At 42.2% G+C, this 19,625-nt stretch overlaps 1 protein-coding gene and 1 long non-coding RNA gene across 4 annotated transcripts in view; both read left to right on the forward strand.

Moving 5' to 3' along the window:
* The window catches only part of LOC119659905 (protein tincar), a 114,250-nt gene that overhangs the window by 85,199 nt on the left and 9,426 nt on the right, over positions 1-19,625 (forward strand). For all 3 annotated transcript variants that reach the window (XM_038068230.1, XM_038068231.1, XM_038068232.1), the window contains exons 5-6: positions 17,042-18,571; positions 18,630-18,951. In XM_038068230.1, the coding sequence (XP_037924158.1) occupies positions 17,042-18,571; positions 18,630-18,951 (1,852 nt within the window). The remainder of the gene's footprint in view (positions 1-17,041; positions 18,572-18,629; positions 18,952-19,625) is intronic.
* LOC119659906 lies at positions 794-9,176 on the forward strand. Its single transcript, XR_005250383.1, has 3 exons — positions 794-942; positions 998-1,100; positions 9,049-9,176. It is a non-coding gene; the product is annotated as an uncharacterized LOC119659906 (long non-coding RNA).

Raw genomic sequence — 19,625 nt, forward strand, 5'->3', positions numbered from 1 at the left:
TCGCATCTCCTTCTCGTTCCTTAAATAGTGATCGAGCCAGGAGGATTCGTGTTGCTTATTTGAATGGAATTTGCATAGGTGAGAGGAGGGTATCATGGGGCATTCTGGAGTGCAAAATCAGCGCATAGCATATGAAAACTTGTTACACGCTGGGTCATTCACGTACTAGATAAAAGGTCCTTTTTATGCTTTCATCTTGACTAGTCTACAGCCAGGCAGTTAACCAGTCTACCTACTTTGAATCGCTATTCAGTTTACCCCATTTGGATCTAAAAATACAGGCAGCATGTCTGGAACTCTCACAACACATCTCGAATTCCCAAAAAAGGATAATTGAATCACTGATGTGTAGCAGACTTCCCAAAACAGCGAGTCTAGACTGGGTGCTTTCTTAAAGTGAAAACGCTTTTGAGACCTAAAATTATATATAGTTTTCCTAGGAGATTCCGACTTTTCCCACTGAAAGTGCTTCACATCAACCAGCACTCCTGGGACTACACTTCAAAGTTACGTCTAACACTCAAAGCCCTTCAAATCCTTTCTCTCTGCCATGAAACAATTAAAAACTTAACTGAAAACCAATGATAAGTTCATGCCTCCCACTTACATTTCAAAATTGAAGCAATTTAAAATTGCTTGTTCCATCCCCAAACAAACAACTTAATATCAGTCCAAGTATCCTTGACAACACTTCCCCTAGGAAACTTCATACTTAAATTCCTTAGAAATTTTCGAGGCAAGCCAAGAAACGCTGGGCTGTATCTGTCTCTCGCTCTCTTGTTCCCCATGGAAATTCATTTAAATGCCAACAATATCTTTTATCTGAGAAAACTTTGAATTACTTTAGCTCCGAGGCTTTTGTATGTTAGAAGGAGGCACTTTTCTTATCCTTAATGGACTAAAATGAAGAAGAACGAATAGCAAAACAAAGAAAATTGCCAGGTAAGCAGCGCAATCATTGTTCAAGATGCGATTGAAGTGGACTGACTGTCTTCAGTGGAGGAGGCTGTATCTAACAAGAGAACGATTTTCGGATGATAAATAGTGGGAAGCAGACATGTTGGCCGCATTAAAGATTGCGAGCCAATGTCGAAAGTGAGGTGAATTTTCAATTTGTCGAGTTAAGTAATTGAAGGTATTCAGAAATTTGTCTTGGAATTCACACATTTTCACACTGAATGAGGTAGCCAGGTCCCAGGAGGGACGGTAGCGCTACAACGAGGAATGAAATATGAGATCCTGAATACTTTCTGTGCAAAGAATTATTCCTCTGGGACTCTGCGCCCTTCACATGAGGATGGTCAAAATGTATTAATTGTCATTTTATATCCTTTATAACCTTTCCATTTTTGGACGATTAGTCATAAGATACCAATTATCGAATCAACTAGACCTTTCCCGAAGATATCCAATTATACACACTTCACTTGTGATCCTACGAAGAATAAGATATCCTTAGGTCCCTGTGAGGAGTGAGGAGTGAGGAGATCTTCCATTAGGGGCCAGTTGGCAGATGTTCATGCACTTTCTTTCCTGATTGTGAATGGGCTAGTGTTTGCTCATCTTTGGTGCGTGGATCAAAATGGCTATGGGAAGGATACCCAGAACATAAGACCCCCATGGAAGACGAGGGAAGGAGAAAACTTACGGTGCTGGGGCTCGGAACTCCAATACCGGCAGCTTTTGAAAGTGAGCAAGCGCGCTCCCGATCGTCGATATTCCTCGACTGCCGTGCCTCGATGGTGGACAATTTGGCCACGTTGGCATATAATGCAAGATGTGGTTTGGATCTGGAAAAGGAGGTGTTCAAACGAAGTACGACCTTACCGACAACACCAGTAACAAGACCAAACAAGGATGAGCTAAAGGCGGATCAAGCTATACTTCGCGTGGTGGACCAGTACACCAGTTTCCCTCCGACTCCAGCATTTCCCCGACGATGTTCTGCGGGCTTAGGCTGATTTTCAGGGAGTCTTCCCGGCCCCTCCTCTCTGAGTAAAATCGTAAATAATGGAACATAACATGCTCCGGGTCCTCAGGTGCGCAACCACATTCAGGACAGAATCACCCAGCCTGAATTGGTGCAGATACTTCCTGTAACCACCATGACCTGACTGGAATTGCGTCAAATCGTAGTTAATCTCACCATGTCGTCGCTGGATCCACTCCTCAATACGGGGAATCAAAGTGTGGTTCCAGCGACCCCTCCGCGAGTTATGCCGCCTTTCGGTATTCTGCATCTTTTTCAGGTGCATTTTCCCTTTCTCGTATAGTCAGCGTGTCTCACTTGCCAGAATGTCTATCGGGATCATTCCCACAATAACACAAGCTACGTCACGTCTGATTTCGAAATGATGATGATGTGACCACCAAGACGAATTTTAACCGTATTCCCCTTTCTACGATTGGTAATCAAGACCGCCTCCGTCTTTTGTTCCGCAAGGTCAAGCTGAATCATCTGCAGCCACGCTTTTATGGTGCTACTGGTATCGTCAGCATACACTTCAACGTCTTCTTCTTCAAACCGATTATCATGGCCTCCTTTGGCACAGGAACGAGAAGGACCTCATTGTACATCACGTTCTACAGGAGAGGACCCAATACTGAGCCCAGTGGTACTCCAGCGATGACAGTGTACTGCTTGGATCCCTCATCCATATCGTATCAAAGTGTCCTCTCCGAGAGGTAACTTTCGAGAAGTTTAGTCGAATTACTAGGGACACCCGTTTTAGCCAGTGACCTTTTTATCCACTCTCAGCTAGCGGAATTGAATGCATTTTTGACGTCCAACGTCATCACGGCGCAGCGTTTATTAGACGACATCGCGTCTCGAGCCAGCTTCAAAACAACGTCTACAGCGTCGATCGTTGAGTGTCTTGTCGAAATCCAAATTATCGCGCCGATAATGCATCCTTATATTCAATGATAGGGTGCAGTCTATTGAGATGACCCTTTCGAGCATCTTTCCTACCGTGTCGATGAGGCAAATCGGGCGATATGATGAGGGATGTCCTGCTTATTCGGCTTCGGGAACAAAACTAGGTTTTGCCTTTTCCACCGGTCGGGGCAAAGTCTTTTTACCATGCATGATTCAAATACGCTGATAAACCAGTCGGATCTGGTCTTAACAGCGAGTTTAAGAGCTCTATTGGAAACAGCAGCCACTGAACTTCCTCTTCAGTTACCGCAGATATGATGTAGATGTCCAATACATGCTTGTGTTGTTTGCGCTCCACTGTATCCGAGGGAAAGAGCGCCATCACGATATTGAGCAGAAGATGCGGGCAGGCAGGTTCGCCATCTCATTTTCCTCATAACCACCCTGAACGCTGTTCCCTAGGGGCTTGAGTCTACCTCTGCGCAAAGTTCCTTCAAGTACTCTCGCTTGCTGGTCCGTGTAGCCTACTTAAACCTACCTCAAAAGTTCACATATACTTGCCGAATAGGTTACGGCCCCTGTGTTCGTAATGCGGCTGCTCCAATCGACGCGTTGAAATCACCCGCTATGATCTTGGGGTTTCGACTTCTTGCAGACTAACATACCTAGCATTCCTTCCAATTCTGCTATCGTCGCGCTTGGTGGAGCATAGCAACTATATATGTAGATACCAGCTATTTTTTCCCAGACGAATCCCACTTCTGGAAAGTCCATCACTTCTTGAATGGCTTGATTTCCACACGTCCATATTGCTGCCTTACCAGTTACACCTGTAGCCCAAGCACCGCTCTTGTTATTACTATGAGGGTCGCTGATTATGGTCGCTCAAGATTTACTTGAGCAGACCACGTTCGAACCTGAGATAGAAATTGCCATCCAAAATGAATCGTATATAAACCGCCACGGTTACGTATGGGACAAAGATTCGACTGGTGGAGCCCATATCGCCGCTCCACCAGTCGAATCTTTGCGTTAAACAGACCATACAATATACTGCGAGTCAGGCAGCCAGTGGCGAAAATAAGTGGTGTACATGTGTAGTATAGTTTGACACTGTTTGAATTCGAGGAAATGCTTGATAATCTTGTTCTCGACGCAAGGGGACGAAGTGATTGCTGGTGATTTCAATGATTGGGCCCTAGAGTGGGGTAGCAGACAATCAAATGCTAGAGGGCGCAGTTTATTAGAAGCTTTCGCGTAGATGGACATAGTTTTGGCTAACGAAGGTGTTGTAAACACTTTTTAGAAACGGGGGTCAGGTTCGTTTGTAGGCCTTATCTTTGTAAGCCCCGCGCTGGCGCGTGGTATGTCCTCGTACGTCAGCGAACGCTACACCCACAGCGGTCACCAGGCAATCTTCTTTGAGACATGTGTCAAGCCACAGGGCAAAAACGCATCATGCCCGAAACCGAGAAAGATTTCAGGCTGGTCTGCAAAACCTTTGGATGGGCAGACTTTCATAGAGGTGTGGTTAGATCAACGCGATAAAACAGGCGACTCTACAGAAAGAGCTGTTCATGTAGCCCAATCCATTGCCAAAGAATATGACGCGTCCATGCCTAGGAGGAGCTCATTCCCTAGCAAAAGACCAAATTACTGATGGAATGGTGAACTGGCCAGCCTGCCATCGAGCCAAAAGAACGGCTCAGAGGGCGGTAGGTAGAGTCGATCAGGGGTAAAAAGAGTGCGTCTATAAGGCAGCCCGCAAAACCCTCAAGCTCACCATCCAGCGAAGCAAGAGGAAATGCTTTAAGGAGCTCTGCTCAGAAGCGGACGTAAACTCGTGGGGCAGTGCTTATAAAATGTGATGGGACGGTTCAAGGGCCGTTCGTCTCCGCAGATCACATGCCCTACCCTCTTGCTGAAAATTATCCCGGGATTATTCCCCCAGCAAGAGGAGGACACTGACACATTCCAACGACCTTTGAATGTGACGGCAATTTCGCCAGTCACTAGAGACAAGCTATAATAGATTACTCCCGGTTGTTGAGAGCCAAGGCGGCCTTTCAGGTCGACAGAACAATAGTAGTAGTCGGTTCGTTTCGAAGGTTTCATTATGCGAACTGGTGAGGCGCTTCATTGGTTGGAAATCCTGAGTGGATAACGATGTGATAGCCGACGTAGTTGAGGCGCCAGCTTCACTAACTCCACTTTGTCCCCGGGATTAAAATCCTGACCAAAGGGTCGACGTAAGTACAATGGATGCGGACTTGTCTAAAATTGCATAATTGACCCAGTTTTGCCAAAGATTCTCTATTCCGAATCCTCCAAGGTAATTCGGGATGAATGCAAGTAATTTCCCTCCCCCTCTCCCTTCTCTCGCCGGGTCTGTTTTCAAAATACACTATTTATACTGCGCTTCGAAGAGTAAATTTTTCATTGTTGACTGCTATACATGATGATGATATAAAATTGTCTTCCATCAACTATGTTCTTGGTTCAGCAAAGCGTGCGCGATAGGGCTTCCACCCTATCGTGTTATATTTGAGTGAAGTCAGGACGTGTTTTCCAAGAATAGGCTTTAGAAACGAATCCTACAAAAGTGAGAGATGCAGGGGAAGGATCGCAACATGCAATCTTGAGCCTTTGACATTAAAGTATCGTCGATACGCCGCTTTACAGTCAAAACAGTGATGTTAAGCTAAGGTGGACCAGAAGTTTTTGAAAGCGAGAGTTATCAAGAGAGTTAAAATGGTTCAATTCGTTCGCAATCTGGGTATCACATGCCCGAAAGACTTGAAGGCCTAACCAACATAACAATGCCAAAAAAACACTCTGAAATAGATCAACATCAATAGGAGAATAGCTTCTAGGACATATTGTAAAATTTCACTGGGATGTGGGTAGGTTTCGATTTGGCACGAAGTTAAGCTGGAAACAGAACCGAAGACCAACCATTATCGACCCCATTGCAGCAAAAAGTCACCAAACAAGGTTATTGACTGATTTGGAAAAAAAGTCTATAAGATTACCAGGGAACTTTGGGAGGTTGACACTTCCTATAAGGTTACCTCTAGATGGAGATGACATAAATTTTCCGCTTCAGTGGTAACTTTCGGAATCATATAACAAAAGAGACGTTATACGATTCCATTTTTTCAATGAGGGCTTAAGAATTGGCACCCGCTTACAAGGCAAGGAAGACTCAGACTTAGCTTCGTATGAATCTGGCCTAGAAATGGTAATAGCTGCTGGTCCAGGATTCAACAGGTAACCGAAACTGACAGCGGTTACGTTGAGTAATTTCAATGAGTAACATCGTTCCGAGGTTTTAATAAACAGCTAGCACAGCCACATCATCCACATAAACTTGAATTCCAGGGGGCAGCTTTTCGTTGTCTTCATTGTCAGGAAGTGGTCAACACCTGATTTAGCACACAACGATTTCACCGTGAACATAGCATAGATCTAGACTTAACCAAAGTATCTTCAACACCACGCTCTCTGGTGACGATCACATTACAAAATTTTTGGGAAGGCGCACAGTCAAATGTCTCTTCAACGTCAACGCGGCTCGCCATTCATAGTTACGAAGAGCAGAGTCACTTGACTTTCTACACTAGTAAACATGTTGGTTTCAGCGGGAATGGTGTTAAACCAATTTGTCTGAAGTTCTCTGGATTTGAATAGTCATCTTCAGGTGATTTAAGACGATCAGTTTTGTCACGTGTACTCCGGAACTATGTATTTCAAGAGCGTTTGTTTTGGCGAAATCGACAATTTTTGAAAGTACCATCCGGTGGTCTGCCAACCCATCCCTTTCAAGAACTCTGAGCAGCTTTGACTGACACGTAGGATTTAGCCGGTAATCCATTCGATCTGGCAATGTATGTTTGTTTTGTGTGAGTCATATGTAGCATCATATGGTGACTGTCTTGAGCCACTTTAGACTTTTTTGGTTCAGTTCGAACACCAAGCTGGTTTCTTTTACATCTGTGGATTTATCCTTCTTGATCTTCATGAACCTTACTCTTCAATGTTTGAAATCAATGCTATGGCTCTGTTCATTAAGCATACGGATGATGTCCCCTTCCTGCGAAGACCGGGTATCCATCTGACATACTCTCCTGCTCACCTTGGTGTTCGCAATGCTGGATTTAGGACGACCGGCAAAACAATTAGATAAGCTGCTAGTCGTAACTGTGATAAATCCTTGATGATACGGTGAAACCTGGAATGCCTCAAGCGTTGTTCAGCGTGCGGTGAATTCAGGGCCAGAACCAGAAAGCCTTTCGTCCATTGTTCGAATGGTATGTAACCCATTTGTGTATGGTTTTTCGACCATACGACTTTGTTGCTTTATTCCATACCGTGTCCTATGAGCCTCTTTGGTCTCAGCACGCTCTCCATGATGAGACCAAAATGATAAGAGTTCAAACCAACCAAGTTAATTTTTAGGTCAACTATCACCAAAAGGACCTTTGAAGTTAGTTTACCTCAGGGGTTACATTTCTAATTTCCAATTCGAGAAAGGATGTTGAAAGAAAAACTGCATCAATTCTGCTTCCCTAAAAGAGGACATAAACAAAATAACTAATATCCCATTGTCTTTGTTTCTGCATTTCAACAATCCTTTGAGAAAACAAATGCAATTTCTCCTACTTGGTTAAAACAACAAAACTGCCTTCCTTTTTCCTGGTTTATATTCCTTTTGTGTGCTTCACTTTGAATTCCGTAACCAGTTTCCTAATTTGTTTCAACATTTGAATTCATGGTGTGCTGCATTCACTATGCACACTTTTGATGTAATCCCGTCCGCCTTCGGTACATACGCTATCTCTCTACGTCACAGGAGAACGCTGTAGTAGTGTAGAATGTTGATATGCCCCCGGGGGCTCATAAAAAGGCACGATATCAAAACGAACAAAACTGAATGGGACGCTATACAAGGATATGATGTGGGAACATTCGTAGAGAAAGCCTTGTGATGGTTTTAATTTCGGGTTACCAGTTTAAAAGTAGTTTCCGTGGAAGGAATTGGGAGTGTATATGTTGCCAATGCAGTTCTTTCTCTAGGGTCTCATGTGATGGTAGCTGGAAAACCATTATCCTTTTCATATCTTTACATTAAATTCATTGATTACTTTGTGTTGTAATGTATCTTCCTCTCATAAAGGCGTCACATCACAAACTGTGATGTGTGATTGTGGGTGATGATTATCAGTTTCTCGATCCTTTGCCCTGGGTTCGATTCCTGGTTCAGCGTTTGTTATAATGATAATTTATCTGAAATCTAAGCTCATTCAAAAAAAAATAAACATAATCAAGGGAGATACCAGACCTAACTCAAAAACAGTCATGGTCGAGTAATGTAAGGCTAATCCTTGAATTACAATGAATGAAAAATATTCAACTTGATATAGCCCAGGTCCAATAATTTGGCAATACTAATTCCAAACTACAAAAAGATACGTCAAAATGTTACGTGAATTTCCATAGATAGCGGACATGACACTCAACCAAGCAAAAAAAATTCAGATGAGGGTTTGAACTTTGACATTTCCATGCTAAATTAAATACCAGCAGAACCTAAGGACGGGAAATCTGTTTATTTAAATTTATCGATTAAATTCCACTTTCAGAGTAAATATTTGAAGAGTTTTCAGGAAATGCAATTCTGTTTGGATGCAATGAAACTTTAACGAATTTTGTTCGTCCTTTTTTTTTGTTATTCATCAGAATCTACCCTGCTTCATGCCTTTTTTGTCTAGCTGGGATGGTCAGGGAGGCCAGCTGGTCGTTGAGCATTTTGTTCAACTGAACAGTGTAAAAGAACTCCAACAACTGGTTTTATGTAAAGTTGATTGTTACTTACTTTTGAGGTTCAATTCTCCCAAAATAATTGTGTTTTAAATTCAGGATATTACTATGTATATGGATACTCTCATTAAAATTTATTCTGAGTCAAAAATATACAATTGTATCCCACAAATTGCTTAACGACGCTGAAACTTATTATTCCCAACTGCAAAAGCCCTATTCCGATATTTAATAGAACCCGACAAGAAAAGGACGAAGCCGTCATGCTTCCACTAATAAAAATCACGGACCATTCAACCACTTGCATTATCATTTCATAACAAGAAAACTTTTCCTTCTTCCCGGGTCAGATACGTCCATTCGATAGCTGCTACTCTCAAGAGAAAGACAGAAAAAAAAGTCCTTTAACTTCCCAACTAACATAAGAATGGAAAATTCAAGATAAAGGCAGAAAAAATATTATTGGAAAAAAAGCTTGGAGACCAGGTAGTGAGCCTGATGCAACCATCTCAACTCATTGAGTAGCCAGTGCAACCAGGGAAGTATCTTTTCGATAGTTAAGATTTCAAGACTAGACCACTCGGCGAAAATAAAGAGAAAAAAAAGTTTTGTTCGTATTCCCTGAGAACCAATTAAAGTTCTATGGAGAGGAAATTGTGTTTTTGATAAGGGCGTTGAGGAAAAAAACGTGATGGTGCTTTTCTTTTTTCTTTGCTTTTCTTGGAAAGGGTACAGCAATGCGGGTTTGTGGTATAATGGATCACGTTTTTAGGTTAAATCTAGATGAGTGTAATACCAGTTTTCTGAAGCTTCAATTAGGAAGCATAGAAAATTGAAAACTGGTCACTGAAACGTTTTATAACGAGCAGAGAGTTTGAAGATACAAAAGTTGTCCATGCTGCATATTATTGGGTGCATACTATAGCCATCGTTTGTTTCTGGTTGGGGCGAATGAGGATTCGTTTTCGCAATGGAAAAATTTCATGTAATTTTTGCTTTGCAACTGTTAACTTTGAGTTTGAAATTCAAGGTCAAGGTCAGCGAAAACAAAAATTAGTGAGGCCTGGACCGGCTGATGAAGATAGATCGGTAAACTGTTGGATTCAGGAAGTTTATGAAGAGCTGCCGCCAGCATAGAACGGATTGTGTGATTAACATTTTGGGAGTAAAGTTTGGGACGAAGAAAAAAGTTTTCAGATTTGCTTGTGTGTACTTTAGTCCATGAGGCAAGAATTGGAACATACCAACTTGAGGCTGCGTCATTATTGGAGTCGCTGCAGATCTGGAATGACAAGGTTGAAGTCAATCGTTCAACCGGTTGTTAAAGGAGATCAAATGAAATCGCGGAAGGGACAACTCTCCCCTTCTGGTCGCCTCTGGCCAATCTCTAAGAGTCAATACAATTTGAGGCAAAACTCAGAATAAGATTTTCATCCCTTTTTCTTCACAATTAATCTGACCTTATCAATCTTAAGATGTTGATATTGATTTTCTACCCAATCACCCTCATTTTCTCCCATAAATATGCCGAGGAAATGGTAGGCACCGCTACAAACCCTCATCAAAAATTCTTTGATGTCACATAGGTGCTAAAGACCTGCGGAAACCTAAATATATTCTTTGAACTTGTTTTCAGGAGGAACCTACTTTCCCCCAGATTATCACTTATCCGCTAAATAATTCTCATGATCCTTCTTGTTGTCAATCGCGTCGTGACGAAGTCCCCTTGTAGGCTCCCTGCTTCAAGCGTTTCTTTAGGGAAGTGTTAGATTTTATATTGATTTATCAAAGCCTTCTCACGTTGGAAGGTACCAGACTCAGAACTTGTTGCATATCAGCCGACTGGTCGCGAAGTTCCTGTTTTACCCATTTGAGAAGCTGGGGGATTTGAGTATCTAGACAAGCTCAACTCCATGGAAAGTCCCTATAATTGTGATAGCACCTGGCTATATGGCCAAAAACCATTTTCTTTAGATGTTGAAACATATTGGGGATGAAAGTGGGTACCTGTGTAGAAGACTACTGTACCATTTCTGTCGAATAGATAGTTATAAATTTTACTGGAAATCTGTGGAAATTTTCCTCGGTGATCTTAGTTGCCAGACATTCGATAACTAAGATAAGTTTTGCCGTGACATCTATCAAAAAATTTTGCCGTGAATTCGGTCAGAACAGCAACAGCAGCAGGAACTGCCCTTCTTTGAAATGCAACCTTTACATCTAATGAGGGGAGGTGTGGCCCCAAAGGATGAAATCGAAGGTGATTAGTGGTCGAAATCAATGCTGAAAACACAAAGTCTTACTCTTTGATAAATGGGGTATGTTGAATCAGAGAATAGAATACAAGGATCTGAGGGTGCCACGTGCTGTACAAGCAAGAATTGCCTTGTCCATATCAAGAACGTTTATAAAGTTGAGTTTATGGTGAAGCCAAGATAGATAACCTAAGATAGCCTAAGTTACTGTAGAAAAGGGAGAAATGTGGATCCCTAAGGACAGACAGGCCGTGGAGAAAAAATCCGAACCCGGGGTGAAAATTGTAAATGAAAATAGGACCCGGGGTGAAGATGATACAGATCTGGGGATAAAATATGATGACGATATTCTCTAGGAATTTAAAGGCGTTAACAGGAAGGACGGCTTGAGTGTCGAGGGGTTTGTCAGAAATTAGTATTACGGATCCTCCAGCAAGTTGAGAGGGATAGGAAGGGATCTATCTATGCGGAAAAGATTCAAACTTGTGAATGTAGGTGTTAATTGATAATCCTTCCTCACGTTAGACACGAGCACTATTTGTCTATTATGTTCCTTGTTGAGCAATTCAAGTTCGTATTCGCAAACCCGACTGAATATAACGTTAATGTTCACATCCACAGTTGAATGTTGGCGAGTTGGTCATTGTTATGAACATTTTCATAAACTTCCCGGAGTGTTCGAAGAACTGACCGAGGTCCTGGGTGGCTTGGTTAGCGGGTGAATGTTGCGTCGATGCCCTTCGCTTGCCGCTGCGTTGAGATAGAGATATGGATGGTGAGTGCTAAAAGGCATTGTAATCATGCGCAGTTAGTTGATGAACACAGGTTGGTCCGGGATTGAAGAGGAAATTGCTAAGACGTTACCTGAAAGTTATGGCAAACTTTCAGTGAGGACTCTGGAGTTTACGCACGTGTAATGTTCGTCCAGCATCTCTGGGACACCCACATTGCCCGCGCTTACCATCATTGGACGCAGCGATACTGGAGGTAGCAATTCGGAACCGATTGTTCGGCTAGCTAGCAGGTTTTGAGCTAGCAAAGGCGTTTGTTCATAATCCGTTGGAATCGGATTAGAGTACAGTATACAGGTATCACTTTCGATAGAAGAATCAAAGGTGACTAGGTAAAAGTTCAGTCTTAGGCCCCCTTGCATAGGGTTCGATATATCGAACGATTTAACGGACATATCTCCTTAGGAATGACTTACGCCTTTAGGTCCTCAGCGATCTCCGGCACGGAGTAATTTCAAATGACACCATGAATAATGAGAGACGTGCATTCTCCGAACGGAGAGTTTAGATGAGGCACCTTGCCATGTTTTCCACGAGAAGCGTTTTTGTTCCTGGGTTTGTTTGTTTTTAGGAAATACTTGTGGTTTGGGCTTTCAGATTTTTTTTTATCAGAAAGTGTTCGACAGAAGAATTGTCAATTTTAGCTTCTATCGCTTTAAATATCCCTTAAGCGGGTCTGATCACAACAATAGGTTGTATTTTGCTATTCATATGTTTCCTTCGCCATAGTATTATGTTGACTGTTGCAGGATTTAGTTGTAGTAGAGGCAGCAGGGTCGGTTTCTGCGGGTTTGCTTGGAGCTGAGGCATTTTCTTATCGAAGAGTGAGGCATTCTCTTATCGTTTCAATATTCAGGATTTTTCCCGCTCGTCCTTCAATAGAGCAATTGTTGAGTTCTCTACTTTTCCAAGTAGTTTAATGAACGCACTGAGCGTGCCTGGAGGGGACGTAGAACTTTGGTAAGCCAGTTATGGAGCTGATATTCCAATCCCTCGATACAATCGATATGCCAATTCGATTCAACATGAATAAGAGCGAGACAGGCCAGAAGCAACTGTTAGATCCGCGTGGACTCATTGATTATAAGGGAAAATTGGCAGTTAACAGGTCATACATTAAGAAATCGGGCAATTCTGTTAGCGGCTACGCCGTACATCGAATAACACAATGCTATCAAAGTCCTTGTACACATCGATCTAAGCCAGCATATTCTGAGAAGAGTTCGAGTATACCTCCAGAAACTGACAATTTGTTTTTGACCTCGGCGGAGATTTCAGGAGGGAGACGGGGGCTTTGCAAGTTCAGTGAAAAAATCCTTAGCTACTTTATATTTCTTTTGAAATTCCCTTGTCAGAGGGCCATTTAAGTGGTGCTTGCTTAGTCAATACCGGAATTTGGTTAGATGGCAGAAGTGGTAGTGGGAAAGTCATATGTTGAAAAAAAGAGGCGGTGCTATTGCCGCCTACCCCAATCCATAAAATCCATTATCCCAGAATGGCTGACAAATAGGTTCCCTCAGGAATACGCGACGCAGAATAATAGAGAAGGAGCTGAAACACATTTCCTGACTACGGACTACAATGTCGAGTAGGCGCGCTTGACATGCCATGTCCTGTATAGAGGTTTTTCAAAATCATATATATATGTGAATTTCTTTATAGAATACTTTTAAATAATTTAACTAGCACTCACTTTCCAACACGTAACATTGAAAGGAAATGTTTTGACAACAAGCCTACTCAAAACACTCCATTTACTCTAAATCTAAACATAGAAAAATGTTCATTCTTCCTCTGCATTCCTCTCTTGCAAGTTAAAAATACCAAACGCTTTCAAGAAGAAAAACTTTTCCACCATAATTTCCTTCTTCGCATCTGAACTTGAATCAGTCCCAGGACAAATTAATGGTTAGGCACTGATGTGGTTTAAATTATGCAGCAACCAAGAAAAACGCAAGTCGTCTCTCTCAGTCTAAGACGGCAAATATTTTCCTCTGATACTTTATTTTCATTCTTTCATGAAGGCAAGGAAACTTTTTTTCCCTTCATCATTCACTTCAGTGAAAATATCAAGTACCATTGGAGAAAAGGATATAAGGAAGCGAATTTAGTGCCAATTAAAGTCAAATTACACTCATGCAAGACTTGTTACGAATTACAAGTCCCCGTTGGGAGGAGGAAACTGAGGCGAAAAGGAAGAAAAGATGGTGGAAGCTGACCCCCAAGGGAATTTTTACGACAATACTATAAAAATGTGGCTATAAATCAACCCTCCTGGAAAAAGCTATAAGATCTCTTGGCTTGCCATTTATTGATGGACGAGGGGCTTGGAGGTGCAGATTAATGGTATTTGGTCGTCATTATTAATTTTTGTTTGCTATCATCATAATCGTTCGGAAATATCTGAACGGAATTCTTCTTATGTAGAGGGGTGGCGCGGAATTAATAGATAGTTGAGATAATGGAGAGCTTTCATTTCGAGATGACCAAAATGACTTTAATTCAATTTGCCTTAGTAGATATCTTGGAATTTAGTTTAGAATTCACTGTATTTGGTGCCGCAATCTGTGGAGAACCAAGATGAATAGGGAAAGTATTATATTACAGCCAACCTCTTACTGAAGCCGTCCAGACGAAATTTGGGAGGTGGCAAACGCAGTCTTAGGGAGCTAAAGCAATGCCCCAATCGTTATCCATTTGGAAGAGATAGCTAGAACCACTGGTCCACTGGTTCAGCCCAACATCTCCAACGTCTCCTTATTGCGGAGGGCCGTTAATTGCAGAGTTGAACTTCGACCTCTCGGCTCATATTGACGCTTGACGAATACCACATTCACAACTCTCCCCACATGTAGTAGCCAAATAGGACAAAAGGTAGGACCGATATTGTATCCGCCTCTGCAAGCAGCGCCTGTAGACTGCACCACACCCGCCCCTTACAAAGATGCCATAGAATATCGAAATACTGATGGGACTACTTCCAGATATAACGATAAAAATAAACCAATACAAACGGCAAGAAAAGATGATGACACTGACTTCCAAATTTTGATTTTCTCGCTGCGTGATAACTATCCGAGCATTGGTTAATTTTGAACGTTGAAGCCTAGCCTCCTTCGTCACCTTGCGTTTTCCGTATGGAAGACACTGCTGCATTGTCTTCGTTTTTCATCTTGTAGCAGATAGCACTGAGGACTTCCCCAAATCCCTTTCTTTCCATCGGCTTAATAACCAAAGCCGACGGTCTAGACCTTTTTCGTTTCGTCTTTTCTGTGGTTTTCGACTTATAGCCTCCTTGTCTTTGGACAGACGGGTCTCTGGCGGCGTAGTCTGTTCTCTCCTTTTGTCCTTTTTTACCTTGTAAGCCCAAAAACCCGAAACACCATTGTCGTGCATTTCCGGACGAACCTTCCCTCTTCAACTCTAGCTAGGACGGACGACTACACTTCCACTCGATTTATGTCCAAATCAGGAACACTGCAGGGTATTAGAGTTGTCGTCCCCGTACCGTCAACACCGCCATTTTCCTCCTCTTTTTTGGAGGCCCCAGCGTAACATCGGTTATTTCAACCCTCGCAACGCTTCCTCCTAATATTTCATCGATTTTTTTTTTCAGTTTTTTATCTTTGTACTCCATGCAAGGGAGCGGGCCGCAATAGTCAAGAACGGGTGTGCCCTCGAGGGCAAAGCGCCTTCCCTAGTTCCCTGAGGCCTGACCTATACTTAGCTTATCCCGGGAATAACGGATGGATCAGCGCTCACTCGGGGCAACGCGGTCTACTAATTCCAGTTCTATATACACTACCTGAACAGGGTACGGAAGGAGGTGGCCCTTAATACGCGTCACAACGACCCCCTTGGTAGAGCTAGGTTCACATCATACGCAAACACTAGGAAAGGATATCCTGTTCCTGAAACCATTTAGACGAATTAGTCATGTATAAGAGGGTGCAAAAGGACGAAATTATATTAACGAACTCTGTCCTAACTTTGAGTATAGTAAAGTAGGCAGTAATCTTATTTGAACCACTCAAATCGTCTGATCACGAAGGAAGGAATCTACCCTATGCTTTCAGAGCAGGGAATTACCCAAAATGATTTCACACAGAATGCTGGGTTGACCGAATCCTGACGAAGCCGCCGTCGCCACCGCCGCGAAGTTTTGAACCATCCGGGCCCCACAATAGTTTTTACCATAATGATACTCAGGAAGGTCCACAGATATTGGTGCAAGCCCTTATTGTCCGTTCTTTGGTGTTGTTAGGATTTCCTGTCTCCATTGAAAGCGTCCCCCAGCACTTTCAATACTCTCCAACACAAATGCCTCGCATTTCTCCTTTAAACACCCTTTCGAATTTAGTCCTGGCCGGGATTTTTTCTGTCATGTCCGTCCGTTGTTCCATTGTAGATTCTATTTATTTCCGTTGGCATATTGCAATAAATAACCATTTTCCTTTGCAAATAAAAATTTTATTACCGCATCGGCCCTTGTAAATTGAATAATACTTGGTCCTTATTCACTTCGAAGTCAATTCCTTGTCTTCTCCTCATCATCCCACAACTGCCTCCACATTACTTAATGACAAGCAAATATCCATTCAATTAATACTCCTACAAATTACGCTTTGATCTTATATAATTAGTTCCCTAAGTACCGGACCATTAATAAGATAGAAATGAAAGAAAAAAAATAGTCTATGGACCGCCTTGGCGTCATGGACAAAAAGTACTCCCACCAGTCAGCTTCATTGAGAATTGAAGTTTATTCTTCTTGGTCCTTCTCGTCTATTTTGAAAATAATTAATGACAAGGAATTAATAATCCCTACAGCTTCGAAACTTAGTCGGATTCGGATAATTCGTTTCGTTTCTTTTGATGAATTAATTGCAAATTGAAGATTAGATTCGATCCTTAAAAATATTCAAGGTTTTTATGCTTGGGATTGAGGGAGGAAATGTTAAGGCGAAAGCATCCTGTTGTGTTTCGAAAGGAGAAGGATTCATCAGTAGGCAATATAATAATTAGTAACGATATAATAAGCGAAGGAAAATAATCTGCCGTCTTCAATCAATTATTATTGAACAGGAAAAGGATACGGGCATGTGCACGATCTAATCACCATTTCTCAAGAAACCAATTTCCCTATTTCTCTCTCAATAGCTAAGTAACTCAATTCCGGTACCCTCGACAAATTCATCGGCTCTATTTATAGGAAACATTATCCTTAATATCCTTCTTATTCGTCTCACTTGACCTTATTCCTCACTTTATGAACTTTTTGTCTATTTCCATTCCAGAAAATATCTGGCGAAATGAATTGGATTTTCTCGGATCGAATCGAGAACGATTAGTGGTGATGTCCTTCACAACATCTCCTTACCAGAATCGAACCTTCGGTGGAAACGATACAAACTACTATTGGGACGATGACAACAGCACTTCACATTTGCCACAAAAGAATATTGGGCACGTGTATAAATTCTACCCCAAATTACCAGTCTTTGAATCGGAAGCAGTGGAACAATTTGCCCCGGATAATAGCGAGATTATGGACTCTCATGAAAACCTAGAAATGGAGCCAACAAGTAGTTCAGCGACTCCGATGAAAATAGTCAAACATTCGAAAACAACAGCGACGACACCCAAGATCACACCAAGTATTTCCACGACAAGGACAGCCAAGTCCATTCGCAACGAATCAAGGAAGAATGGCAGCAGAAGTCACCGAAAACAACCTCACAAGTCCAATAAATCTAGTGAAGAAAAACGATCCCACTACAAACTAGAAGATGTCAACAGAAGTCTAGAACTAAAGTCTGAAAAATTCGATTTTAACAACTTCAAGGATATCGAACTCTCCACAGTTTTCGAGAGTACATCACATTCGAAATCACACCGAACAACACCATCAACAAAAAAACATACCAGCAGTCTTGCATCAAAAGCAACACTTGCGCCTAAAACCACCCCCACTGAACCTACAATGGTTCGTCGATACACTCAAACGACAACCACAAGACTAACCAGCTTACCTGATAGTGACATACACATTGTGAAACCAGAAAGACTGCCGGAGATCATCCCCTCCACACCGATTGCAACAAACTCGAAAATTATCGAAATCAAACCGAAAAAAGTTCAGAAACGAACAATCATGGACGACTCGGCTGACGAGGATGCTGTCATAGTTGAAATTCTCCCAGAAGCCCTTATTGGGGCTGTCCAGGCGAATCTGTCCTCGTATTCGCTAGTCAAATTGGACGGTTTCTCAGGAGTTTTGCAGCGATTTTTCGGGATCGAAAAACCCATAGATACTTCGTCCTTCTCGCATCCTCCAAGCATGGAGTTCCTAAATCTAGTTGTAGCAATGATAGTCTGGTCAGTGCGATATCCTGCTGTTTTCTGGAGTACGACAAAATCGTTTGCAACTGTTTTTAGTATTCAAATGGTTGCAAATACTGTGGATATTATCCTTAGCTATGTGGGAGTTTCAACGCTCTACAAACTGCAGATTGTTGGAAATGTCCTGCCTACGCATACGCCAGGACTGCTTCTAAACGCAGTCGTGACTCTTTCGTTGTTTCTTTTGTCCACGATACTGATCATCGCTTCATCCTTGATATTGTATTTGTACGGACACGGTAGGCTTGCAGCAAGGATGCGAGATCGTTGCATGATCACAGTGAAAAATAGTGAAACTTGGATCTATTTCGCCCACTGTGCTTCCCTCTGCCTAGTATTAGCTCTGGCAGTAGTCAAGGCTCCTCTAATGCATGACCTGAGCGCTGCATACAGAGGAAGCTTGGACAACTCAATACTTTGCTCAGGTAAGTACTAACGCTGGTCCAAAATCTGAATATTACGAAACTACCTTCCTTTGCACAGCTCTTGGATCAGTCATACACCTATTTCTATGGATCGTGATTTGGCTTGGACTAACAGCTAAACGTCGTTGGTCCTTCAAACTGCCACCCCTTGTCCAGTATGGAACCGGATCAGGTGCAACTCAACCGTTGCTGATTTCAACACGGGACGGTGGTCATAGTGACTCGAAAGGACTTAGTACAACATCAAGTACTGATGGTGTTGAGGATACAATTTATTGGCCGAAAATGACACCGAATTCACCGAAATTAAAGGTTACATTCAACGAAGTAACGAGTACGTCCGAAGATGTCCTAATAATCGGCGAACATGATGGCAAGCGGTAAAAATTTGGCCATAAATGATTTCATGTTTGTTTTATGGAAAATTCAAAAAAATTGCACGTTTGTGTTTAACGTTTTTTCGACCTTGATTTTGATTTTATTTCAATTAATTTGTTTTAATAACGTTTTTTTATTTAATTTAGTTAACGCACGTGTTGGTTATTTTGTATAGAGATTTCGTCGTTTGAAATTATCCTGAGAGCAGAACCGTATTAACAACTGAAAGATAAAGCTTCGAACTTGCATTCAAATCCTTCTCTGATCTGCATATGAATCCTACACTACAGCAGCTCCTTTTCTATTTTTATAATTAAAACATAAAAGCGTCTCCCTTCCGATTTGAACTTCTCCCAACGACTATATATGTTTGGAGCACACGTTCGCCTCCAGGGCTCCTTTTTTCCAAGCTTCAAAACTAGGGCAATGAAAGCACTCGTGGCCCTCCACTTACCCTCCTTATCCAAGACTATTTTGCGATGTATTAAGCAAAACCTCTGCTTTATGTAAGGAACGAGGAGCAGCGTAATATCGCACTGAGGTACCACAGTCTTTATAGCATGGCATCCTGAGATGCCCAGATTCAGTGTCCCTGAACATGTCGGTTGCCAACGCAGACAAAAACGACGAGGTCCACCAATGACCCATGATATACGAGGTGTGTCGTGAGACGTCA

Source organism: Hermetia illucens, chromosome 6 (genome assembly GCF_905115235.1).
Source record: "Hermetia illucens chromosome 6, iHerIll2.2.curated.20191125, whole genome shotgun sequence".
Lineage (NCBI taxonomy): Eukaryota > Metazoa > Arthropoda > Insecta > Diptera > Stratiomyidae > Hermetia > Hermetia illucens.